Source organism: Leopardus geoffroyi, chromosome A1, assembly GCF_018350155.1.
Source record: "Leopardus geoffroyi isolate Oge1 chromosome A1, O.geoffroyi_Oge1_pat1.0, whole genome shotgun sequence".
Lineage (NCBI taxonomy): Eukaryota > Metazoa > Chordata > Mammalia > Carnivora > Felidae > Leopardus > Leopardus geoffroyi.
Window position 1 is genome coordinate 91,086,760 of NC_059326.1, and position 27,283 is coordinate 91,114,042.

A 27,283-nucleotide genomic window follows, 5' to 3' on the forward strand; every position below is an offset into this window, starting at 1 on the left:
GCTAAAGTAGGTCGGTCGCGGGGAGAGGGTCGGGGACGGTCCCCAAGGATGGAGTAGGAGGTGAGGAGCCGCAAAGTCGCCCTCCTGGAGGAGGACCGCGCGGAGACGACTTGAAGAGGCGGCGGGACTGCGCCCCGGGGACCGGGCTGGGGCGCGGTAGGGGCGGTAGGCGGGATGCGGGGCCGGCTGCCTTGGACGGTGGCTGGGACCCGGGCGGTAGCGCGGGAGAAACGCCGAGGAGGTAGAGCCGACCTGGGTGTCAGCGACTCGTCGGGGAAGGAAGGAGCCAGAGGCCGAGGAGACAGTGTCGGACGCCGGGGTGGGGGTTATGTCTGTGGGGGCGGGCAGGGATGAGGTGATGGATAGAAAATCCCATTACAGATATTTCGTTGCCTTTGAATACGCTTTTCCACCGAGCTCGGGATGGAAAGAGGAGGTTTTAACGTTGCCGGTGGTGAATTAAACGGCGCCAAAAATGTGACCTGGGGTTTGTCATTTGGGAAACTGTTGGCCACCTCTTAGGAAGCAGTGTCAGTGACTTGTGTGACACCACAGGATCTTGTTTGGGGCTTTATGGAAGGTTCCATTCTCTTGACACTTCTGGAGCACTTGTGCGTCAGGCACTGTTCTAGGGGCTGGGGAAAGAGCAGCGAAAACCTGCACTTAACGCAGGTTGGAGTCGAGAGGAAGTAGTCAATAAAACATAGAAAAATACTTACCAGGTAGTGACGACGCAGTGAACCTGTGACAGTGGGGTGGGGACTGGGATTATTTTAAGTAGTGTCTTGGGAAATTCTCTTTGAGGAAGTAACATTTGAGCAGAGATGTGAATACCGCGAGAGAGGAAACCACGTGACTTTCTGGGGAAGAGCCGTCCAAGGGGGAGGGGACAGCGATGTCTAGAGACAGAAGTGTGCTTGGTGGGCCTGAGGCTTTGCAAGGCTAACGGGACTGGAGAGGGCGTAGAGTGAACAAGGGAGAGTTGGAGAGGTAGTTTGAAGGGTACTAGAGACCTTGAAGTCCATCCAAGACCTTTGGATTTGTTCTATGTGTGATGGGAAGCCATTGAAGGAGTCTGTGCAAGAGTGATGTGGCTGAGCACATTTTGAAAGAATTTCTGGTTAGCTGTAGGGAGAAGAGACTGTGGTGAGGCTAGAACGCAAATACAGGGAAACTAGTTAGGAGGCTGTTACAACCGACCCAGGGAGGGACAGCCTCCCACAGTTATATAACCTTTCTACAAGGCATTTGTTTTGAGTCTAGTGATTCTAAGATAATTTTCCAGATGTCATGCTAAGGAGTCTGAATGTTATTTTGTTTTCAGGTATATGAGGATGATAATAATAGATTTATTGAGAACTATGTTCTCAATATGTTGGGTACTTTACATCAGTATCTAATGTAATCCAAAGCTATGGAGTTTGCACTACTAGCAAATAAGTGAAGCATGGAGATGTTAAGTGTCTTGCCCAAGCTCTCATGCCCAGTAAGCGGAACCGGGAGTCCTGCCCCTGATGATAGAGGAGAGGTCCAAAGGCTGTCCTCCTTACTGGCTGCCCAGCATGACTGAGGGCCTAAGACTTCCAAAACTCCTGAAAAAGTAGCGAGACCTCCATTTGGCTGACCCATTTCTCCAGCTGCTTCCTCTAAAAGTTAATATTTTACGTTTTGAACTAGTGCATCCATCTTAGGCTTCAATACACTTCATTTTTCCTCTCCCCCTTGTCCCGTGCCTCCTTCTGACCCTTTGTTTTGCTGCTGTCTTTATCATTTTCATCTATTTTCTACTCATCTCTTCTCTGCCTCCTTTAGAAAAAGAAATAAGTGAAGGGAAAAGGAGGAAACTAAGTGTAAGGGACAAATATTAAAGATCTGAGTTTCAGAGGATACAGGTTAGTGTTTCAGTCCCCCTTTGTCTTTGTTCTAAGAGTTAGACTGTAGAGGTCACATAGCCCAAAGAGACTGAACTGCCCAAGGATTCAGCATCCATAGCGAACCTCCTCCATTGTCACCCACAAACATCTTCTGCACCCATCATTTCTTGATTCCCACCTCTCCCAGTGAAAAGTTTCCTTCCTTTTGAAAAAGGTTGAAAAACATTTCTATAGCTTCTACCTCTGCCCCAATCTTGTTTTCCCACTTTGAGCTGCCCATCCCCTCCTTTCTGCACCTTTGACTCTCCCATACCTCTTCTTTTCAGTGATCATGTAAACCCACTCTTGGCAGACTGTTCATTGGCTAAGTCAACACTTTTCTCCAACCTCCTTTTCTTTGCCTACCTCCACTTTGGAGGCTGGAAGAGTATTTTCTCAGCCTCCTTTGCGACTGGCCTCTATATAACACAGCTGTGGTCAATGAAATGTAAGCCGAAGTCGGCTGAGGGGCTTCTGGGAAAACCTGACAAAAGGCACAGATGTTGCTGGTGCTTCCCATACCCTTTCTTCCTGCCTTGAATGCAGATGTTTTACTTGAAGCAGAACAGCCATCATATAACCCTGATGGAAAAGCCATGAAACTCAAGGCATTGAATTAATTTTGTCTTTGAAACGATGCCAGCCTACTTCCAGATTTGTTATGTGAGGAAAAAAAATCCCTGTTTGCTTGTAAGGATTGTTAACTGGGCTTTCTAGTATTTGTAGCCAAAAAGCTCTTCTGATAGATATACTCTCTCAACCCAATCTCCCTCTAGTTATCTTTCTAAATGTCTTTCTCAGTCAAGATACTAAGTCCTTTTCACTCTCCAGCCTACTAATATTTAACAGGTTATCAATAACCAATGCCAAAGGTCGTTTTCTATTTTTATCTTACTTTAACCCCCCAAAGCATTTGAAAATATTAACTATTCTTACCCTACACAAAATTCTTTTACTTCTGTGCCACCATCTTCTAATTTTTCCTTCTGTTTTTCATTTTTCTTTTGGCTGTTGTTTCCTCTTAGCTCCTACTGGTTCTACTTCCTCCACTTACCCTGTTTGATGACAGTATGCTCAGAGTATCCTTCATCACCACCCTGCTAGTTATTTTAGTCTGTCAGGATCTTCACTTGGATACCTACAGATTGTTTAAAATCCCCCAGACTGAACTTATCACTGACCCACAGAATCAGTCAACTTTATGTGTTCTTAATTATGGCACTACATCCACCCAAATAAATTCAAGTTCCTACATTCCATCAATTACCACATTATCCAGATTCTGCCTCCTTATTGCTTGAATTCTTCCTTTCCTCTCCTCCACTGCCAATTTCTTAGTTTAGCCCTTGAAAAGCAAAGAACATACCTTCCCCAGTCTGATTTTCTGATCATGTCTATCACATATCTAGCACTTATTGTGTATGAAATAAATGAAATTGTCGTAACTGCTGTCATCACTGTAGATCTATAAAACCTATGACTGTTCTGAATATGTTTTGAGTTGTAAAGATTTCATTACTATGTCAAATTTTCATGTCTATTAGTGTTTAGCATCCTTTCCTTTCCAATTTGATAGACTATGATACAAAGATATGTATTTGAATCCTATGTACTTAGAGACTATATTTAAGTTACACTGTTTTGTAATTAGCTTATTTAACAGTAGTTTAATGACTTAATTGAGAACTCAAAACAGCATGCTATGGCATTAAGATCTGTACAGTTATTTCATCACCCAGTAACAATCAACCTATGTTTTAGGGAGAAAATAACAGTGGGGGGTGGGGGTGGGGAAATGGAAGGATAATAATAGCATTTGGTAGAGGTAGAGACTTTTGACTCAAAACATCCAGGGAAACCAGATTGCAGATTAGGAGCATCTAGATAACATATATAACATGGTAAAAGGTCAAGGATTTCCCAATATTGGTTATATTTATAGCATTTTAGAACTAATCAGGATTCTGGAGACCTTCTAAATTCAAAATCCCTCATTTACCAAATAAGGACACCATGACCTGGTGAAAGAAGGTGACTTGTCCAAGTTAGTGGCAGATGAGGACTACATACCAGGTCTTTGAGCTGTCCAGTTAAGCACTCTCACATTTTCTCTCCAGTGTGAAGTCTCTGATGTCCAAAGGAGATCTGCAGTATGACACAATAGAACTTATCTTCAACACAAATTCTCGTTTAGAACATGAGCTATTTAAACCTTCTGATGTAAAGGAGGAAGTTTTACTTTCTGAATTAAGATTTTTCTATTTTATATGGTTTTTCCTGCAGTGGTCTGTATTATCTGATATAGTAATTTATACTTCAACTGAAAGATTCCTACAGTCATTACATTTATGAGGTTTCTATGTTACATGACTATTATCACTGAACAGTTAATCCTAGTGAAGGGTCCAGTGAAAATGTAACTCACGTATGAGTTCTCTGATGTCGTGTAAGGTTTGTACTCCGACTGAAGGCTTTTCCACATTCATTACACTGATAGGGTTTCTCTCCTGTATGAGTTCTCTGATGCACAATTAGGGATGAATTCTTAATGAAGGCTTTTCCACACTGATCACATTCATAGGGTTTCTCACCAGTATGGATTCTTTGATGTTCAATAAGGTATGCACTCTGGCTGAAGGCCTTTCCACATTCATTGCATTCATAAGGTTTCTCTCCAGTATGAATAACCTGATGTACAGTAAGGGAAGATCTCCCAGTGAAATGTTTTCCACATACCATACATTCATAAGGCTTCTCTCCAGTATGAATTCTCCGATGTTGAGTAAGAGATGAATTCTTACTGAAAGCTTTCCCACACTGATTACATTCAAAAGGTTTTACTCCAGAATGAAGTCTCTGGTGTTCTATAAGGTATGTGCTTTGGCTAAAGGATTTCCCACATTTGTTACATTTGTAGGGTTTTTCTCCAGTGTGATTTCGCTGATGCAGGGTAAGAGTTGAGCTTTTACTAAAGGCTTTCCCACATTCACTACACTCGTAGGGTTTTTCTCCAGTATGACTTCTCTGATGTACAATAAGATGCATGCTCTGACTGAAGGCTTTTCCACATTCATTGCATTCATAGGGTTTTTCTCCTGTATGAGTTCTTTGATGCACTGTAAGATTCATGCTTTGGGTAAAAGCTTTCCCACATTCACTACATTTGTAGGGTTTCTCTCCAGTATGAATCCTTTCATGTTGAATAAGGGATGAATTTTTACGGAAAGCTTTTCCACACTCTTTACACTGATAGGGTTTCTCTCCAGTATGAGTTCGTTGATGAACAGTAAGGTTCATGCTCTGACTGAAGGTTTTCCCACATTCATTACATTTATAGGGTTTCTCTCCAGTATGAATTCTTTGATGTACAGTAAGGGAGGAGCGTTCAATGAAGTGCTTCCCACATACATTACACTTATAGGGTTTTTCCCCAGTATGAATCCTCTGGTGCTTAAGAAGAGATGAGCTCTGGCTGAAGGTTTTCCTACATTCATTACATTCATAGATTTTCTTTCCAACAAACATACTTTGAGTTTTAATTAATTCAGAATTCTGTTTAGTGTCTTCTTTATGTGGATTCTGATTATGGGGCCTTTTTCCCACAGGAATACTTTGTTTTATATCAAGGATTGACCCCTGACTAGAACATCTTGCAAATTCATTACCTCCACATGTCCTCCTCTCAGTGAGGGTTTCTTCATGAGTAACTGACACTTGGCCCAGAGGTCTATCCTGGTTTTTCTGTTGCCCATCTAACCAATTATCAGGTTCCCAGGTTTCCCCTAAAGAAGAATGCCAGAGACCTTCCCTTTCCATTATTACCCCATAAGCTATATCTTCAGTAGTATTGGGCTTTATAGTTGACTCTTTGGTTTCAAGTCTTGTCTTCCAATCTGAAAAAAATAAAAAATTCAAATGCACATTGGTTTCTGTGCTGGGAAACTAAAAACTGTATAAGGTGGGAATAAGAGAATGAAACTGTGAATAACTATAGGGCACATGTGAGAGCTTTCAAAGATGTCCCTACAACTGGGAAGAAAAACATAGGGAAGGAACAGTGAACTAGTCCATAAATAACTGGAGAACGAGAGGAGGTGGTAAGCACAGAAAAGAGTGAGCCTATGTATACAGCAGGGATGGACACTGAAATCACTGACCACTGGACAAGGCTGAATAATGAAGATGCAATGAAGGGAAGTATACAGACAAGCTGGGATTGGGGGGGGGGGGGGGCACGGGAAGCAGATCAGAAAGCCCTGCCACATTGTACCTGGTATTTCCACCAGCAGTTTCTTCTCTCCTGAAATGCTGTTTCTAGTTCTGACGCTAAATCTTTGTACAACATCACAGTGTGACACAGCAAAAGATTATTGGCTCTGGAGTCAGACATACTTGGGTTTAAAGCCTAGCTATTAACTTACCATTTGAACTAGTTATTTGATTCTCTGGGTTTGAGTTTTCACAGATAAAAAATAAAAATAATATGATGAGGATTAAGTAAGATAATGCACATAAACTACCCTTAGGGAATATGCTTGTTTGGAACATAAAATACCACAACCTACTTGAAATTAAAGGGAGAATGACACAATCTAAGGGTTATCCCCCACTCCCACCAACTTTCAACAGGCTATAAGTTTCTCATTCTCTTTAGGTAAGAGGGGCTGAAAGGGCTCTACCCTTTCCTAAATATCCATTCCTTAAAGATGTGAACTGGTGTCAGGGAAAGGCAAAGTAGGATCTGTTGAGCTGCTTGAGATCAGGCTAAAAGGAAGGACCTTGTGGCCACTAAGACTTTATTTTCTCAGAACCCACTTCTTATCCTAGACAAAATGGCCTGGGGCAATGAGAGCAGAGGACAGGAAACTACAAACTGAGAATCAGTTGTCAGCTTGACCAAAATTACCAGAACCAAGATCAATACTGAATCAACAAACTAAAGGCCTGTGGGCAGGAGAATTTACTATGAAGCCTGAGGTATGCACTAAATGGACCTCCTCCTTATAACCTCACCTGCTTACACACACAAAAAAGAAAAAAAGTGGAAAGCCACACAGGCTCTACTTCTAAAACACACACACCACCAAGTAACCCCAGAAAGTACTTATCTGAGTGTGAAATACCAACAGGCAACACATGAACTGCCTCCTACCCCACTTCACTATCCTATCCAGCTGTCCAACTAAAGCTCTTTGAGAACAAAGTGCTACCCAATAAACAACATAAAGGGCAAAGGAGGATCCATTCACACTTTTAGACAAATACAAACTCCAGACAGAACTGCTCTCAAAGATAAATGATACACAAAACATACCAAATTTGGAAACTATGTAGAGGTTCAAAGGCATCAAAAGAAAGAAAACAGGAAAAACAGTGACATACTGGGAGGAGATCTTTGCAACACCTGGCCCATACAGTACTAGAACCTAGATTTATAAAACATAACACTAAGCCTGCCACCAAAATGGGGAAGAGACTTGAATAGGCACTTAAGAAAAGGAAACCATAATGGTGAGTAAACTAGCAAAGATACCCAATCTCAACAGTAACCAGGGGAAGGCTGATTAAATGCCAGTGAGATATGATTACCACATACACCTGAGTAACAAAATGAAAAAATACAGACTGATATCTTCAGATTTTAGCAATGTGCTGTAATGGGAACTTTCACATGCCACTGGTGGGAATGCAGTTTGGTTCAGATGTTTGAAAAAGTTTAGCACTACCTAGTAACTTAGAACAGGTACAAAGACTATGATTTAGCAAACCCACTAGTAGGTACATACACTTAATCTACCTTGCAAAGGTATATCACAATTCATAAGTTTTAAGGTAACATTGTACACAATAGCAAAAATGGAAACAACCCAAATGCCCACCAACAACAGAATAACTAAACTGTCAAACATATATAACAGTAGAAATCAGGGAATGTTAAGGATTTCCTGTTTGTGTCTCCTCAGAATTCATGTGTTGAAGCCTAATCCCCAGTGAGATAATACTAAGAGGGCCTTTGGAAGTCATTAAGTCATGAGGGGAAAGCCCTTATAAGAAGTGACACACACGGGGCACCTGGGTGGCTCAGTCGGCTAAGCGTCCAACTTCGGCTCAGGTCATGATCTCACAGTTTGTGAGTTCAGGCCCCACATCGGGCTCAGTGCTGACAGCTCAGAGCCTGGAACCTGTTTCAGATTCTGTGTTTCTCTCTCTCTCTGCCCCTCCCCTGCTCACACTCTGTGTCTCACTCTGTCTCTCAAAAAATGAATAAATGTTAAAAAGAAAATTAAAAAAAAAAAAAAAAAAAAAGGAAGTGACACACACAACAGAGCCTGCCTCCTCTATCTCTGCTCTCTATCACAGGAGGATGCAGTGAGAAGGCAGCTGTCCATGAGCCAGGAGGAGGGCCCTCACTGGAAACCCAATCACACTGGCCTCTTGATCTCAGACTCCCAGCCTCTAGGAACTATGAGAAACACTTGGTGTTTAAGACACCAAGTCTATGGTATTCTGTTATAGCAGCCCCAACTACGACAGTGAACATTAACAATAAGATATGTACATATAACAAAAAGAATGAATGAATAATTTATCTATACACAATATATATAGTAAGAGTCCAATTAAGTAAATGTGAAAAACAGACTAAACTGTATCATTTAGAGATTCCTTTATTGATGGCAGTACTGTAAAGAAAAGCAAGGAAAGGGAATTATCACCAAAGTGAGAACAGTGGTTATGTCCTGGGTGGAGGTAGGAGGAAATAAATGGAGAGGTTCACACAAAGCATTCCTAAGATACTAGCAATGTTACAAATCTGGGTTCTAGTGTCTGGGTGTTTGCTTTCCTTATTATTCATTCATCTTTATTGTTATGAACTATAGAGAGAAGCAACTTGGCATAATGGTTAAGACAACAACTTTGGAGCCAGACTACCTGGCTCCATTAGCTGTGTGACCATGTGCAGGTTATTTTTAACCTATCTGTGCTCCTGTTTCCTCATCAGTTAAATAGCACCTATTGCATAGTGTGGATGTAAGAACAAAAATTAGTTAACGTTTACAAAGGGATTAGAAGCATATGTAGATTTTGCTAAATAGTACATGCATTTTACATGTTCTGTATGACATTTCTAAAAACAAATGAGAACAACAAAATATTTGCTGTTTTGGAAAATAATAATTTTAAGTTGAAACACCATTATGTACTGCAGAAAACTTAACAGTAAGATTCAGTATTTTTTCATGGGGTTTGGAGATCTAAAGTTAATTCTGGAGATTTGCTGTAGAAAAAAAAATGGACTACCAACAATCTTTTAAAAACTGGCTTAAGGGGCGCCTGGGTGGCGCAGTCGGTTAAGCGCCCGACTTCAGCCAGGTCACGATCTCGCGGTCCGTGAGTTCGAGCCCCGCGTCGGGCTCTGGGCTGATGGCTCAGAGCCTGGAGCCTGTTTCCGATTCTGTGTCTCCCTCTCTCTCTGCCCCTCCCCCGTTCATGCTCTGTCTCTCTCTGTCCCAAAAATAAATAAACGTTGAAAAAAAAAAAATTAAAAAAAAAAAAAAAAAAAAAAAAAAAAAACTGGCTTAAGAGGGGAGCTTGGGTGGCTCAGTTGGTTAAGTGTCAAGCTTCCGCTCAGGTCATGATCTAACAGTTCATGAGTTCGAGCCCTGTAACAGGCTCTGCACTGAGAGCTCAGAGCCTAGAGCCTGCTTCGTTCGGATTCTGTGTCTCCCCCCCTTTTTGCCCTTCCCCCACTTGTGCTCTCTCTCAAAAATAAATAAATATTTTAAAATAATAAATAGATAGATAAATAACTGGCCTAAGAGTTCTCTCCAAGAACATAGGATGCCAGAAGACAGTGAAGCCATGTCTACAAGGGACTAAGGAAAGACTGATGTGACTCAAGAATTCCACATGGCTAGTACTCTATACGTGTGTAGAGAAAACCAAAACATTCTTAAATATGAAAGATGTAGTAATTACAGTACTCCTAAACCATTTCTGAAATACTACTTAAATATTCAGTTTGAACAAAGGATTTATCCAAGGAGTTCCAGAATGTTCACTATTAGGAATCTGTTAATATATTAATAGGTCATGGGAAAAAGGACATGTGACCAACCTGATGGATGCTTCAGAAGTAATTGATAATGTCCAACATCCAATCCTGATTCAAAAACAAAATTATAAGTAATGTACCCAAGCATACACATAAAACACTACAATTCAGGGGCGCCTGGGTGGTTCAGTCGGTTAGGCATCCAACTTCAGGTCAGGTCATGATCTCACGGCTCTTGAGTTCAAGCCCCACGTCAGGCTCTATGCTGACAGCTCAGAGCCTGGAGCCTGCTTCGGATTCTGTGTCTCCCTCTCTCTCTGCTCCTCCTCTGCTCATGCTGTGTCTCTGTCTCTCAAAAATAAACATTAAAAAAAAAAAACCTACTAAAATTCATACTAACAACACCATCAAGGAAAGGATGATTACTATTTAATATTGTTCCCAAAGTGTGACCAATACATTAGGCAACTTAGAGGGGAGGAACTTTTTATTTTTCCCAGATCTCACAACTGTCTCCCTCACAAAATTGTTAGGGTAGCTTTACTCAGAATTAGTGAAACGTTGAGGGGTTGGGACTGGAGCACTAAGGATCAAAAACTGTCGCTTTTCCTCACAAAATCGTTAGGGTAGCTTTACTCAGAATTAGTGAAACGTTGAGGGGTTGGGACTGGAGCACTAAGGATCAAAAACTGTCGCTTTTCCTCACAAAATTGTTAGGGCAGCTTTACTCAGAATTAGTGAAACGTTGAGGGGTTGGGACTGGAGCACTAAGGATCAAAAACTGTCGCTTTTCCAGGGCACCTGGGTGTCTCAGTCGGTTGAGCGAGTGACTCTTGACTTCAGCTCTGGTCATGATCTCAGTTTGTGAGTTCAAGCCACACATCGGGCTCTGTGCTAACAGTGTGGAGTCTGTTTGGAATTCTCTCTCTCTCTAAAATTAAATGAATAAACTAAAAAAACAAACAAACAAACAAACCCATTGCAGCTCTTCCAAGATTGGATGAGGTTTCAGATGTTTGCTATTTTGCTACCTCATTAAATAAGGGTCCTGTAATGTGCACAGCAATATGGCTGGCCAGGATAAGAGTTCTTTGATTGTTAACTGTTATCATTACCATTATTATTTCCTGTGAAACAATATACAGCTCTCTCTTCCTTTCCTTTTTTTCCTAAACAGGGCTTTCAAGTGATAGCTCATACTCTCTTATGATCTTAGAATGTCTAGTTATAGGATTTATATAATTTTGGTACTCATCAGGACATGAACAAGAGTCCCTAGGACCAAAGGGTTTGGGAGAATATAGATCCTTCAGTCTTTAAGGCTGACAGTGGCCACAGCAGAGGCCAAGAGCCTGCAGAGAATTGGGGTGGGTATAGCACTTGGGCAGCAGGTCTCGCTCTTCCTAGGGCAAGTCGATTTCTTTTTATCTTCTATCCCCTACGTAGTAGTTAAGCTACTCCTTCCACTCAACCAGACTATTTGGCTTTTCACCTGACTGGACTTCCTACTCTGCAGTGCATTCGCATATAGCAGCCAGATTGATCCTCTGAACATGATTAATCAGTCCTACAAGAAATATTTATTGAGCCAAGTGCTGATTAGGGTGCTAAGGATATAATAATGAACAAAACATATTTGTACCCTTAGGAAACTTATGTTTTCGTGAGAGGAAGAAGGACAGTCAATATAGTAAATAAGTAAAATACTTAGGAGTTTATTGGCATACCTTATGGAAAAAAGAAAAGTAATAAAATGGAAACAGGGAACTTGATGAGTGAGGGGAAAGGTTTACAATTTTGTATAGAGTTTTCAGGAAAGGCCACAATGAAAAGGGGACACTGAAGCCAAGACTTTAGGGGCTAAGGAGGGAGCCACAGGACTATTGAAGGAAGAGCATCCCACACAGAAGGAACCACCAGTGCAGAGGTCCTGAGGCAGGGGTGGGCCTGCCCCGTATGAGGATCAATGAACTATAGATATTCCTACACTTATTATGGTCTTTTAGATTAGTTTTCCTACTAACGGAGGCAAAGATAATGCATTTGTACTAAACATTAGGGAGATAAGATTAGCATGAAGGTAAATACGGATTCTGTAACAGTATATAAATTCTGTGTGTATGTGTACATGTGTTTACACACGCAGACGTATGCGCGCACACGGCACATTTCTGAGAATGATACAAAGTCGTGTATAAAACACAAATAATAAGTTTCTATGTTTAGGGGTAGTAAAGGGTAGCTTCCTGGAGATCTTAAAATATTACAGAATCCCAGTTTCTTATTTTATAGACATAATCTTTGATGATAGATTTCTAATACTTCACACATGTTCTTATTTGTTTCCTTCATAACTGATCACCAACGGAGTTAAGTCTAATGACCACTGATTAGAGGCTAAAAATTCACTGCTTTCCATATTACTAATAATTCCCATCTATTTCAACATTAACAAGTTTACTGGCAATAATGCTGTCTTTAGGAACAGCATTTCTGTCTTTACATTTTCTACTCAGCTTTTCTAAGAGGCAAAATCTAATGATGAAGTACCAACTGTATAGATGAAAACCTTAGTACAAAAAAGGAAAACGATCATCTAGAAGGAAAGTTGGGGGGTGCCTGGGTGGCTCAGTCGGTTAAGCATCTGACTTCGGCTCAGGTCATGATCTCATGGTTCATGGGTTCAAGCCCCACGTCGGGCCCTGTGCTGACAGCTCAGAGCCTGGAGCCTGCTTCGGATTCTGTGTCTCCCTCTCTCCCTCTCTCTGCCTCTCCCCAACTTGCGTTCTGTCTCTCTCTCAAAAATAAATAAAATGTAAAAAAAAAAAAAAAAATTAAAAGGAAAGTTGGGCCAGGATGTAGAAGTTCAATTTTTGCTAGATACTTGGAAATAAGAAGGGACAGCAAGGCAAGGAAAGAAAGTTATGATTTTTTTTTTTTTTTTAGAATTAGCATTAAACCCGAAGGCAAAAACAAACAAAACAAAACAAGAATCCTATGTTCAACTTCTGGCATGTCATTCCCCCTCTGAGCCCATCTCTTGCACTTGGAGAGGGGCTGACAGTACTTACCCCATAGGGTTACGAGGACTGAGTCATGGTGGCTGGGCAAGAGCTGAATACAGCACCCCGTCCTCGACGCTTTCTTGTCTTGGTTTTGGACAGGATAAGAAGACTAAATGGTCACTTAATCTGGCAGTAACATCGAAGAAAACCTGGAAAAAAGCAGACCTGGCATTTGCACACCAGTTTTCTGGTTATCATTCTCTTGCTCCACTTTTCTGGGTCTTCAGTTTCTCCCCTCTGCTCCTATAAATACACAGTAGTCTCTTCACTGGTGAACAAACCAGAGGCACTTGACCTCTGACTTCTTTCAGCTCTTGCCCTTTCTTCCTTTTCCTCTAAAGTTAACTCTGTTGAAATGACAGTCTGAAACATCTTTACTCATCTACCCACAGCATAGTTCCCTCTGCACTACAAGTGCTCTTCCCCAAGGCCACGTCCTCAGCGTCCTTATGGCGAAGGCCCACAGCACCCTCCAGTTCTTAGAGCGCACCTGCACACTCCTGCTGCTTCTCTCTTCCTGTGGCTCTCCATAAGTTCTCTCCTCCTCCTCTGACTACTCTTTTCTGTCCCCCTCGCTGGTGTTCAATATCCACCCTCTCTGATCACTCCCTCTAAAACAGAGCCTCTGTGGGGCTCCAGGTGGCTCAGTCGGTTAAGTGTCCGAATTAGGCTGAGGTCATGATCTCAAGGTTCATAAGTTTGAGCCCCGAGTCGGGCTCTGTGCTGACAGCTCAGAGCCTGGAGCCTGCTTCAGATCCTGTGTCTGCCCTCTCTCTCTGCCCCTCCCCGCTCTGTCTCTCTCTCTCTCAAAAAAATAAACATTAAATAATTAAGTACTGGGGAGCCTGGGTGGCTCAGTCAGTTGAGCATCTGACTTCGGCTCAGGTCCTGATCTTGTGGTCTGTGAGTTCGAGCCCCGTGTTGGGCTCTGTGCTGACAGCTCAGAGCCTGGAGCCTGCTTCGGATTCTGTGTCTCCCTCTCTCTCTGCCCCTCCCCCACTCGTGCTCTGTCTCTCTCTCTCTCTCTCTCTCTCTCTGTCAAAAATAAACATTAAAAAAAAAACTAAAAAAAACCACCAATAAATAAATAAATAAATAAATAAATAAATAAATAAATAAATAAAACACAGCTTCTGTTACCTGATCTAGTTCCCCTATGCTGCTTGCTTTTTCCACATGGCACTGGGACTCTAAGTCATTCATTCCCTTCATTCCTCCTTCCTTTCCTGTCCCTTCTCCCTCCCTACTTTATTTCCTTACTAATTTTTTTGTCCTCCCACTAGACTAATAAGCTCCATGGGGAAACCACCTGTCTTGTTTATTGCTATAACCACAGTGCTAGGGCCAGGGCCTAGTGCTCACAAAATATTTGTTGAATAAATAGGTCATTTACATAAGAATAAATAAAAATAGCAATAGTAATCAAATCCACAGAAATCTATATAGTAAAGGCACTTAAAGCTACCTTAAGGGATCATAAAATATCCAAAATTGTGCAGTATGTAGCATGAGCCCTACAAAATACATCTTTTGAACCAGTGATTCTTTAAAATCCTGTTCTAAAGAACAGAAAGCTAACTGGAAACCAGCAGCAATGTTCAGAAGATTCTATTTTTCCTATCAGTATGTTATTTTACTGATTTTTTTATTGCTTTATACTTGATAGCCATACACTATCCAGAGATCAAAAAATATGTATCTATCTCTTTAATTTAAAAAATATATTAAGAAGAAGTGGTAAATGCTTTCATATTGAGTAGAGAATAAAAGGGTGTAAAATGTGTTTTTTTCAGAAAAAGTGATAACATCTAACAGAGAAATTTCAGTTGTAATGGGGATTAGAAACCAGATAACAAAGACTAAATGCATTAAATGCTTAGAGGAGAAAGATCCGGATGCAGATTAAAAATTTAGGAACAAGAAAGGGAATATGTAAGATGTGACGTTACTAGTGAAAATAACAAGGCTAAAGTCATCTTCATTTGTTTTTAAATGAAGACTATAAACACGTATACAAGTATGCAACTCAACGTTAGTTTCCTTTAGGAAGGCTGACAAAGTTTTAAATGAATGAGGGAAAAGAAAGCTATGGATACAGGGTATGGCTGAAAGACTCAGGAAACAGAGGAAAGAGAATATAGAGACAGCCAGAAAGGGACTCGGAGTACAGATGAAGACAGAAGAGGAAATAATAATTGCTAACATTTGCTGATGTTCAAGGCAATTAATAAGTGCTACGAATATAATAACTCATTTAAATCCTCATCCAGGATTCCCTCCCTCCCTGGTAAGGACTTTTGCAAGAGGATGAGCAACATGAGTAAGGTGGAGGCATTTGAGAGAATACATGTTGGTGGTGCAGCCTCTCCTAGAGACCCAGGGAGCTCCACTGTGATTTCTTCTGGGGGGACACACTCAGGCAGCCAGTTCCCGCCACCCAATACTCACCTGGAGAGAGGCACGCTGGAAGTTCTTTTGTCACCTGGCTCAGTTCCTCCAGTTCCAGCTGAGAACTCACATTTGGTTTGGAAAGCCGATGCCCTGCTCAGGAGGAGACACTAAATTTGGGTTCTGAATAGAGTAAACCATTCCCAGCACCTGTCCTTGTCCCTTCCCCCTCAGGCCTTCTGACGGCTCCATTTTCCAGCCCACATCCAAAGAGAACACGCTAAAACAGTGACCTATAACAGCAGGACTACAAGTGCAGATTCCTGAATTTCATTGGTTGTACAAGGTGTCAGGAGGTGGGGAAGGCTGTCAGCAGGGAGGTTTTGAGTTCCGAGAAGAGGTCCTTACCCAATGAAACCAAGTCCCTGTAGTTCTCCAGCATCACTTTCCCATACAGATTCCCCTGAGCAGAATCTAGACGAAGCCACTCCTCCCAAGTGAAATCTGCAGACACATCCTTGAATGTCACTGACTCCTGAAACTATAAATTCATGCTCAAAGGATTATGCCAATAAAATCCCCCTGAGGGAAATGCAAAAACAAGCAGCATTAGAAGGGACAAGATAAAGAGATCTGTGTGAGAAAAATGTATTATCTGCCAAAAGAAACTAAATAAAAATGTGCATTATCATGAAATAATCAGAGATAAGTATAATATAGAAAATGCTTTGGCATTTAAGGACAGGAAGAGGAGGTATTAGGGAATAACCAGGAAACATACAGAAGGCTGCTCTAGATTACCACTGGAGAAAAGTAGATGGTGTTCTGATCGCCTCCCATTTACCCCACTAGTGAAGGAGGGATCCTGCTCCTTAAATAGCACAAGATGAGTGAACACATGACACCCAGCACTGGATGGAAAAGACTGACAGTAATTTATCGGTAACTCATAGCCTGGGGAAGGAGGAAATACCCACCATGCAGGGCCACGCAGGGGCTGCACTTGTGAACCAGCAGGGGCTGTGGGAGACAGGCTGTGTAGTGACAAGAGGGTGAGGTGACCCTTGGTAACCGTGGGAAGATGCAGTTGGCTTGTTTGAACAGTTGCATGGGCTGGTAGGGAGGTGAAACCCATTAGGTTTCACTGGGAGGGAGGAGTGCACCTGGTCAGGCCCAGGGGAGAGCTAGCTGAGTAGGGTGATTTTCCTGCTGGGTTGGGGCAAGGAGACCAAGGGAACTCATAGCTAGGTCTCTGGAGCCCCCATGAGGCTCAAAGTTGTCAAGGCAGCACATGGAATTTCAGGCTTTACAATATAGGCGGGAATCCCAGTTAATGGAGGGAAAACGTGTACAAATAGGGTACATCTAGAACATGGTTGAGAGGACCAATAAAACACCCAGCTTGACTTGGAAATGGCATTTCAAATTTATAAGCCCATTTCAGCCTAGTTCCCTAGCCCTTAGACTAGGAAGCAAAACGGGATAGGCATTCAGTATCTGTTGAATGAGTTCACATGATGGTTACTTTTATGTATCAACTTGACTGGGCTAAGGTATGCCCAGATAGCTAGTAAAGCATTATTTCCATGTGTTTCTGTGAGGGCGCTCCCAGTGAATCGGTAGACTGAGTAAAGATCAGCCCTCAGCAATGTGGGAGGGCATCATCTAATTCACTGAGGGCCCAAATAGAACAAAAAGGCTAAGAGAGGACAAATTTGCTGGCTCTGCTCGAGCTGACACAGCCTCCTCCTCTGGCCTTCATAGCTCTTGAGCCCTCAGACTTGGACCAGGACTTAGAGCATCAGTCCCCTGGACCTCAGGCCTCTGGGTTTGTAGTAGGACTACATACACCTTGACTTTCCTAGGCCTCCAGATTGCAGAGGGCAGACTATGGGGACTCTAGCCACCCTAATCGCCTGGGCCAATTCCTTATAACTTCTTTCTGTATCTATGTATATCCTCTGGGTTCTGTTTCTTTGAAGAACCCTGACTAACACAGGAAGGCAGCACTAACATCCTGAGTTTTGCACTAACAAGTGTGTCTGACACCTCACCTCATTTAATCCATATGACAGCCTGTTAGACTGATAGCACTAAAGCCACCATTTTATGATGAGAAATCTGAGGATGAAAATGGTTAAATCACATCTCCAAGATCACACAGCTGGGGCTCAAACCAAAGGCCATCTACATCTAACTCCTTGTGTTGTGAGAAGAGAAGGCAGCCAAGAAAAGAACCCTTGCAACCAACCCCCATCAGAGAGAGTGGGAGAAGGGGGCGTGGGAGGAGGGATTGAGAGGGAAGGAGACTCAGGTAGGAGGAGAGAGAGTTTCAGGGAGGAAGGGGTGGGTCAAACAGAATGATGACTGAAAAGAGAGCTGCTGGTTGGAAAATTAGCTAATTTCCACAGAGTGGTGAAGGCAGAAGTCAGCTTACAGTGGATGAAGCGCTAAATGGAAGATCAGGAATAAGAAGCAGCTACATGAAATTACTTCAAACTTCTCTGAAAAAGATGAAAGAAGACGGTATGGAAAGAAGTAGGGACTAGATAATGGGAATAAAACAGTTGATGAGGTGCTGTGCTGTGTAAGTGGGCAGAGGGCATAAAAGGCCCAGAGACCGCAGATGGGACGGAACCGACGTCCAAAAAATTTGTGTGTTTTACATCCTGCTGGCTGTGAATCTCCAGAAAAAGTGTCAAAACAGAGGCAGAGTTCATTTGCTTTCTACCTCCTCATTTTCTCCTAATTATTTAATGAATATATCAACATTTAAAAAAATGTTAAAAACCACTCACAAATATTGTCAAGAAATATAAAAATAGCTACTAGTAGGATCTAATTACACGACAGAACTTCCATTTTATGAAAGGAAAAAAACCAACCAAGAAAAATCATCAGTTTAACAAATGTGAAGAAAGGACACAAGAGAGGTGCCTGGGTGGCTCAGTCAGTTAAGCGTCCGACTTCAGGTCATGACCTCACAGTTCATGAGTTCAAGCCCCGCATGAGGCTCTGTACTGGCAGCTCAGAGCCTGGAGCCTGCTTCAGCTTCTGTGTGTGTCTCTCTCTGCCCCTCCCCCACTCACGCTTTTTTCTCTCTCTCTTTCAAAGATAAATAAATGTTATAAAAAAAAAAAGGACACAAGAAAACATAATACACCTAGATAATTAAATAATCAGAAAAAGACCTGATACTTGTGTAACAACATACGTAAACGAATTGACTTTCTCTATTAAAAAGACAAAAACTCTTGGGGTACCTGGGTGGCTCAGCTGGCTAAGTATCTGATTCTTGGTTTTGACTCAGGTCATGATCTCATGATTCGTGGGTTCGAGCCCTACATCAGGCTCTGTAATGTGTCAGCACAGAGACTGCTTGGAATTCTCTCTCTCTGCCCCTGTCCAGCTCATGCTCTCTTGTCCTTCTGCCTCTCAAAATAAATAAATAAACTTAAAAAAATTTTTTTTAAAAAGACAAAAACTCTCAAGTTGGTTTCAAATCTAGCACATACAAGAGATAGACCTAAAACACAAAGTTAAAAAATAATTATGTAGGGGGATAGAGACAAGATACAGCAAATGCAAATAAAAAGAAAGCAAGGAGAAAAGAAAAAAGAAGAAACAAGGAAGAGAACATATAAATAGCAGATAAGGTAGAATATATGTGGAAACAAAACATAAGCCCCTTCTTTGTAAAAGAAGGTAACATCAGAAATAGGACATTCTCTTTCCAAAAATTAGTCCACTTTTTTTTCAATAAATTGTCTTGTTAGCTGAATATATTGGACAAAATTAGAAGCTCAGATTCAGACACCTATGGGCTATACACCAGTCTTCCCCACTTCCCTGTATTCTTGTCACCCGAAGAGCAGAGCTCCCAAGTTGCCACAGAGCTTGTCTTTACTACGAAACACTCTGGATCCCTGAACTATAAAAGGACTCATGAAGACTGATTTAGATAAGTACATAAGAGCATTTTAAAAGGCCAAAGCAAAAGTTAATGATATTGTTCATAAAATATATTTGTTGTTAATCTCTGTCGTCCATAAAATATATTTGCTGCTAATCCCTTCACATGTTTTTCCCTTTCTCCTTTCCACTTCATATGGGTCTTTTTCTTCCCCAGCACGTTAAAAGCACAGGGTAACTCATGGTGTTTGAAATAAGCAGATTCATGAGTTTATCTCATTCATGAAAAAGCTTTCTTAAACCTAAAAACACAGGCTTTTTGATATTGTTATTCTTTGAAAACGTTAAGAATCAAATGGAATTAATAGGGATATTTTAATGATGAAAGTATAATTTATAAAGAAAGTATGATAGTGAAGTTTGAGTCACAACAGCTACGAAATGTTTTCAGATATAATTCTTAGCAATCCAACTTAAAAAAAAAACACAATCATGGTTAAATCTCAATCACAATAGCAACAAAAAAAATGAACCTTAGAATATACTTAATAGGAGTATGTAAGATCCTTGTGATCAACCTTAACAAAAGCCATAACGAAGGGTCTGAATAAAACGAAGGGTAGTATTTTTATTCAATAGGAAGAATAAACATTGTAAAAGATGGTAGTCTTCCTCAAATTGATATAGATTTAGTGGAATTCAAATCAGAATTGCATATTTTTTAACAGTTACTGTTGGAACTTGGTGATAATAAATTTCAACTATAAAGGTAAATGCAAATGAATAGTCCAATAACCAGAATTTTTAAAAGAAAATCAAGGAGGGGAGGGGGGATTTGCTTCAACAAAATAAATCCTAAACAAATAAAATAGTGTGGTACTAAAACAGAGAGCGATAGAACAGAGTCCAGAAAAACCTGTGTGTGTATACAGACACATACATATACTATACTTTTTATAACATATGTATAAATAGAATATACATTAAAGGTAGGATTTCAAATCTATGGAGAATAAGTAATTATTGAGTAGATTACATCAGTTTGAATGCCAGCTCCTCAGAGGTGCCACTCCGGCTCTGCCTAGCTAAAACTGACATCACACTCCACCATGCCGCCCTGCTGGGTGGCCACCACAGCACCTAACAGTGTCCTCAGTGATTATTTCTTCTTCATTGCTGTGCCCACACAGGATCTAGGAGAAAGGGACCCATCCTGATCATTCACTGCTCTCTTCGGAGCGTAACCACATAACATGTGGTAGGCGGGTGCTCAATCCCTGTTTAGAAAATGGATGATGAAATGCTTCACCACATCTTTAAATGAAGTTGGACTAGGAGCACCTGGGTGGCTCGGTCGGTTAAGTGTCTCACTTTAGCTCAGGTCATGACCTCACAGCTCTTGAGTTCAAGCTCCACCTCAGACTCTGCGCTGACAGCTCAGAGCCTGGAGCCTGCTTCGGATTCTGTGTCTCCCTCTCTCTCCGCCCCTTCCCTGCTTGTGCTCTCATTCTCTCTCTCTCTCTCAAAAATAAATAAAACATTAAAAAAAACTTTAAATGAACTTGGACTACAATCTCTCATTATATACAATAAATTCCATATAGCCCAAGGATGTAAATTTAACATAAAACTAAGAAAATGTAGAAGAATATTTATATAATCTTAGGATACAGAAAGCCTTTCAGAGCCTGATTCCAAAGCCAAACAAAGGAAAAGGAAAGTTAACTGCATAAAACTTCCAAAACTGATTTCTGGCAGAATATGTTATAAACAGATATAAAAGAAAAATGACAGGGAATAAATAATATTGGTGATTTATGGCAAAGGATTAGTATCCACATTACATAAGAGGCTTCTTTTATACATAAACCACCCAGTATAAAACTGGACAAAGGATGTAAATAGGTATTTAAAAGGCCAAAAGAATGCTTAGTTTTGAGGGCTTGAGACCTGTAATTATATATTAGAGCCTTAAGAATTTTTTTTACAACTACATGCCTAGTATTTATATTCAGAAAAAGAAGATTAAATTTATTTTTATTTTGAGAGAGAGAGCATGCACGCACAAGTAGGGGAGGGGCAGAGAGAGAGGGAGAGAGAGAATTGCCAGCAGGCTGTGTACTGTCAGCATAGAGCCCAATGCGGGGCTTGAACCACGAACCATGAGGTCATGGCCTGGGCCAAAACCAAGAGTCGGACGCTTAACCGACTGAGCCACCCAGGTGCCCCAAGAAGATAAAATTTAAGGGCAAATATGAGTCATATTTGTGCGATTCACAGTCACATCTCTGGCCAATAGGGGAAAGACGCACTGATGCATCCCAACTCCAAGTGTCATGGTCATCCAAGACAAAGACTGAGGAGCTGTTCCAGGATAAGGGAGGCTAAGGAGATGTAGCAGCTGAATCCCAGTTGTAATCTAGATTGGTTCTGGACCAGACAAAGGACATTTGTGGCAAAATATGTGTAAGGTTAGCAGATTAGCTAATAGCACTGTATCCATGTAAATCTCCTCATTCAGTACTTGTATTTTGGTTACATAAAACAAGAGCTTGTTTCTAGGAAACACCTACTGAAATATTCAGAAATCAAACCAGTGATTGCCTGGCATAGGGGATGTAGACTGGATGGTGGTGACAACACTTTCTGAGGTGATGAAAATGCTGTCTAGCTTGTTTGGGGCAGTGATTATGTTGGTGCACAAGTTTGTCAAAACTCAATGAATTATATGCTTAAAATGGGTTATTTTATATAAATTATACCTGGGAAAAAAGCTGATTTTAAAACTTAACACTGTTTTAACTAAATAGAATCAAGGCTACTGACAACCAAATCACAACCTTCATCAACCAAAATCTTCTGAACACTCCCCCTTTAAACCTTCTTCTCCAGAAATTCCGTCTTTCTCCTGCCTATATTTTGGTGCGTTATGAAGCCTTTTATAATGGAGCTTGACAATACAAAGGAGAGAAAGTAGTACAGAAACAGAAATCACAACAGCTAATAATTGTCTTCATGAAGCCTTCTTTGAACTGGTTCCTTTGATATATAAGCGACATATCTGATCTTACGAACAGACAAAACACAAGTCCTGTGGGATTGGAGGAGACAAGGTTACACAAGCCTAACCTTAAAAAGAAAAAAAAACAAAAACAAAAACAAAACTTAGGGTCTCCTGGACCAAGTCCCCCTAATATCTTATTCCTTTTCCAGAGGAGCAACACCTCCAGGTTCTAGTAAAAACTAGCAGGTTCCATTTGCAAGCAATCTTGCAGGGCAAAAAAACCCACAAAAAAACCCAAAAAACAAAAAACCCTGGGCTTCTCACTACTCTTTCATGCATGATTTCTTTCTTTCTTCCTTTCTTTCTTTCTTTCTTTCTTTCTTTCTTTCTTTCTTTCTTTCTTTCTTTCTTTCTTTCTTTCTTTCTTTCTTTCTTTCTTTCTATGTTTGTTTATTTTTGAGAGAGAGAGAGAGACAGAGCACGAGCAGGGGAGGGGCAGAGAGAGAGGGAGACACAGAATCTGAAGCAGGCTCCAGGCTCTGCGCTGTCAGCACAGAGCCCAAAGCAGGGCTTGAACTCATGAACTGTGAGATCATGACCTGAGCTGAAGTCAGACACTCAATCGACTGAGCCACCCAGGTGCCCCTGCATGATTTCTTTTAGCTGTTGGGACACTGCTTCTTCCTAAGAAAGCTAGGAACATGCCAACTCTCTTATCAAAATTCCTCCTCTTTGAGCCAAAGCATAAGAGACTCTTAAAAACTGAGAACAAACTGAGGGTTGATGGGGGGTGGGAGGGAGGGGAGGGTGGGTGATGGGTATTGAGGAGGGCACCTTTGGGGATGAGCACTGGGTGTTGTATGGAAACCAATTTGACAATAAACTTCATATATTGAAAAAAAAAAAAAATCCTCCTCTTCTACCCCCATGCCTAGCATACACACAAACTCCTTCCTCCTTCCTGGCATTTGACCCCAAACTTTGTATCTGATTCCTTCTCACCACCAGTCACTGCCACATTTGCTCCACCAAGCTGGAATAATGCTAGGGATGCCTTACGGAGAGTACCTTTAACATTCCAGTAATTACGCTGGGCACTTTCTACTTACATTCTTTCATGTTTCAACAGATGCAGGAAGTACATATTATTAAACGAAATGAACCAGGTGAAATGCTTAAGAATGTCAAGTATGTGGCAAAGGATCAGTTAGTGTGGTTATTTCCATCATCCTCATTAGGAACTTCAGGGAAGTCAGGTTACTTATCCAAGACAATGCAACTATTAATGGTAGAGTCAGGATTTAATCTTGGGACACTTTAACTCCATCACAGCAAATCTTCTCCAGTTATCCCTATCCAACCTTACTTCTCCCGGTTGCCACACTGATGTCCTCCTCCAAGTCTTGGGACACTGACAGTCTGGGTACCTAGCCATACTTGTTCTTATTATCCTATTCACGTATGGTCATCATGACTGTATCTTGTAGAGAAGTGACTTCTTTTACGTTCCCTGAGAGTCCGTAAACCCTGTAAGTACCCAGACCAATTTTCATATGATTTTCGTTCCTTTTGTGACCCTTGAGCGCCACCAAAAGCCCAGCAGTCCAGGGCTTCCAGCTGAATGAGGGCTTCCAGCTGAGGGACACTAATGGGGGATATGTGGGAAATTTTCAGATTTAGAGATTTCTGTAGCCCTGTCCTCTGCAGTGAAGCCCAGGTACAGTATGGGAATAAGTAGTAGGGAGTAAGGGAGAGGTTTCAGAGAGAAGGAGCTTACCTGAGTTCCCAGTGGCAGAGGCTGAGCAGCCATTGCCTTCTCTTTCCTTCCTGTGGGACCCTTCCTAGGGGATGGGCAGGATCCAGAGGAGACGGAGCTGAGGGAAGGAAAAGAAACCATGAGAAATGAGGCTCCTGCAACAACAAAAAATAAAATACCTACAGAGAAACCAAATAAGATATGTGTGGTATTGACTTAAGAAAAACTGGAGTTTTTATTTATGAAATTTATTTTACTAAGCTATTTAGATTCATAAAGAAGGATGAATAGAGAGACATACCACATTCCTGGATAGGATGTCACAGTATCCTTAAGTTGTCACTTCTTTGAAATTAATTTATAAACTTCACGTATTTCCAACCAAGTTATACCAAGTAATTGTATTTTAAAGATCATTATGGAAAAGAGGTTTTTTTTAAAAATTGTGTTGCTTAACAACAGCCAGGAAACACTTGGAAGAATGATGAGGGAGGACCTGTCCACCAGATATCTATAAAGCTACAGTAATTAGCACAGTGTTATGGAACAGGCTGAGTCATTTACCAGATATATTGTTGACCACCAACTGCGTTACCAGGTACCATTCCTAGGGGAGAGATACCATTACAAATACAGTTGTAAACCAGATAAATTTTCTCTCTCACAGATTATAGTCTAGCCGAGAAAAGGGCCAGTAGAACAAATTAAAACCCTTCCAACACAAACGGTTCAGAAAAAAATTTTACACATAAGAATTCAGGATATGAAAAAGTGATATTTCATATCAGTGAGAAAAGGATGAACTAGGACTTAGAACAAGGGCTTACCATTTGGAAAATAAAAGTTTGCACATAAAATGAAGCTACAGTACTAGAAGTACAGATGAACTTTTTGTGATCATAATGGGATAGATGATGTCCAAACACAGACTTGACACAGACTTGAAGGGATGGTTTTCATGTCTAACCATATGAAAATGTAACATTTCTGCCTAGTTAGAAAACACTGTATCATACAAAATTTAAAAACAAAACTCAGATTGCATAAAAATATTCATTAGTGTTCATAATGCAAATTTAAACAACCTTCTCAGAAAGTTAGAGTATAGGAACACCCAGACTTGATGTGGGTCCATCAGGCACACACTGCAAATGTTTACAAACTGCTACGTTTCTGGAGAGAATAAGATGTGGGAGGTATCAAAAGCCTTACAGTATGACCCAGAAATTTCATGTGAAGAGATTTAAAGAATGAGACAGGGATGGCCTATATTGCTTATAACAGATGAGGAAGACAAAAAAAAAAAAAAAAAAAGCTGAGAAAGACTACAGAGGCTTAAAGGAAGGAGTGGATGGGGCACAAACATACTTTTTCTCACACCCTTTAAAATGAGAATTGTTTTTAAACATTAGTATAACTAGATGTTTTCAAAAAATGTTTTGTAAAAAGTTTTTTATCCACTTGGCTCAAGTGGTACTTACACAGATAAAAACATTTGTAAAAAATCGCGAAGCTTAACATTCGTGCACTTCAAACCCTTTCCAAATGTATTTCAAAACTCCTTTTTAATGTTTGTTTATTTTTGAGAGAGAGAGAGAGAGAGAGAGAGAGAGAGACACAGGCAGAGTGTGAACAGCGGAGGAGCAGAGAGAGGGGGAGACACTGAATCTGAAGCACGCTCCAGGCTCTGAGCTGTCAGCACAGAGCCCGACATTGGGATCGAACTCAAGAACCGGGAGATCATGACCTGAGCCACCCAAGGCCCCACAAAACTCATTAACAGTAAATGGAGAAAAGGATACTGAAGTCCACATCTTTGTGTAAAAACAAAGCATTTCAATGTTCATATATATACACGCCAAAATGCAGTTTTCAGGTCATTTTTCCTTTATGCTCCTCTGAATTTTCTAGTTTTCCTATAGTGAACTTTTTCTTTTTGGGGGATGGGGGAGGAGGAGAAAAAATTGCTTTAAAAAAGGAAAGAAAAGGACTTCCTGAAATAGAAAATCTGCACGGGGTTGCCCACCCCCCCCCCCCCCCCCCCCGCCATTCCTAGAGGAGATGGGTCAAGGGGAGCCCACGCCAGCACCGCTCGGAATCGGGAACCATAGAGGGCGCGTCCGCGAGACGAGGTCTACACAAAGGGCAGGTGCCGGAGCCCCCAGACGGCGCACCGGGTGCAGCATCCCCCCGAGACTTCTAAAGCGGGGCCCGGAGAAAGCCGGCAGGGAGGAACCCAGCGTGCGAACGACTCCCAGAGCCTTCGGCCCCTCACTGGCCCCTCGGGGGGGCTGCACCAGGTCCCCCGCCCTCGCCGCTCCTGACAGGTGGCGGCCCTCAGCTCTAGGTATTCCCACCCGGCCGGGCTCCCGGGACGAGAGAGGGCGCACCTGGAGCAAGCGGCCCGGCGCCGCGCAGGGACCGAGAGAGCGCTGTCCCGGGCCCATCCACCTCCGGCCCCGCCCCTCAGGGGCCTCGCCAGGCCGTCCCGGCCGCCTGCTGCTTGGGTCTCCGCCTGGCGCCAGCCCGATCCGGCCGGTCCCGCCGTAGCCCCGCACTCACCCTCTCCCTCTCCGAGCAGGGCAGGAGCAGCTAGTGCTCACGCAGTCCTGCCCGGCGCCTACGCCCGGGGCACCGGACTACATTTCCCACAAGGCCGCAGGGATGCGGCGCCGGAGTGAGTGCGCAGGCGCGAGCCCGCGGGAGGGTGGGGCGCCTTCGACTGTAGGACCGTGGTGGCTTCCAGCAGCGCTGTCTCACGTTAGGGAGATTTTGTCTTGAGAAGCTGGGTGGGGACTGCGTGGCGACCTTACCCCCGCTACCCCAAGGAAGCCCCTCCTCGTTAGAGCCTGTGGGTGCCTAACTCAGGCGTAGGGGAGAAAGGGGAAGAGAACATTAAATAAGTCTCACTTTTCTGGTGTGAAATAACCAGTCTCTTCCAAAGTTTGTCAGAAGGTAGTAACTTGCCGCATTCTTAGTGGGCACTACGTGAATGGTGATTAAGGTGCCCCCAACCCTAGCTCAGTGTCAGGCGCTATGCTAAGTGCTTCAAGATTGGCACAGTGTAGAATGCAGCAAAAATCTCCAGTTAAATATATGGCCAGAGTTGTTTCAGCTGGAACACTGGAGAAATAGATGACATCAATATGGTAGTGTAGATTGTAATATTTCGTTTTATAAAGATAACTG

The 27,283-nt window shown here is 42.0% G+C and overlaps 1 protein-coding gene across 9 annotated transcripts; it reads right to left on the minus strand.

Annotated features, from left to right (window-relative positions):
* Positions 1–522: 522 nt before the first annotated feature.
* On the minus strand, positions 523–26,771 carry ZFP2 (ZFP2 zinc finger protein). 9 transcript variants are annotated; one of them, XM_045485479.1, is made up of 8 exons: positions 26,485–26,745; positions 24,116–24,212; positions 15,831–15,963; positions 15,483–15,575; positions 13,041–13,199; positions 4,339–5,806; positions 3,984–4,058; positions 523–635 (listed from the first exon to the last, which is right to left on the minus strand). In XM_045485479.1, the coding sequence occupies exons 6-7, from the start codon at positions 5,727–5,729 to the stop codon at positions 4,004–4,006; spliced, it is 1,446 nt and encodes a 481-aa protein (XP_045341435.1). In that variant the 5' UTR covers positions 5,730–5,806; positions 13,041–13,199; positions 15,483–15,575; positions 15,831–15,963; positions 24,116–24,212; positions 26,485–26,745; the 3' UTR covers positions 523–635; positions 3,984–4,003. The 9 variants fall into 9 exon arrangements, with proteins under 9 accessions (XP_045341435.1, XP_045341445.1, XP_045341405.1 ...); XM_045485489.1 differs by lacking the exon at positions 523–635 and adding an exon at positions 778–1,125; XM_045485449.1 differs by lacking the exon at positions 523–635 and having other exon boundaries at positions 3,561–4,058; positions 13,041–13,183; positions 26,657–26,758.
* Positions 26,772–27,283: the final 512 nt, after the last annotated feature.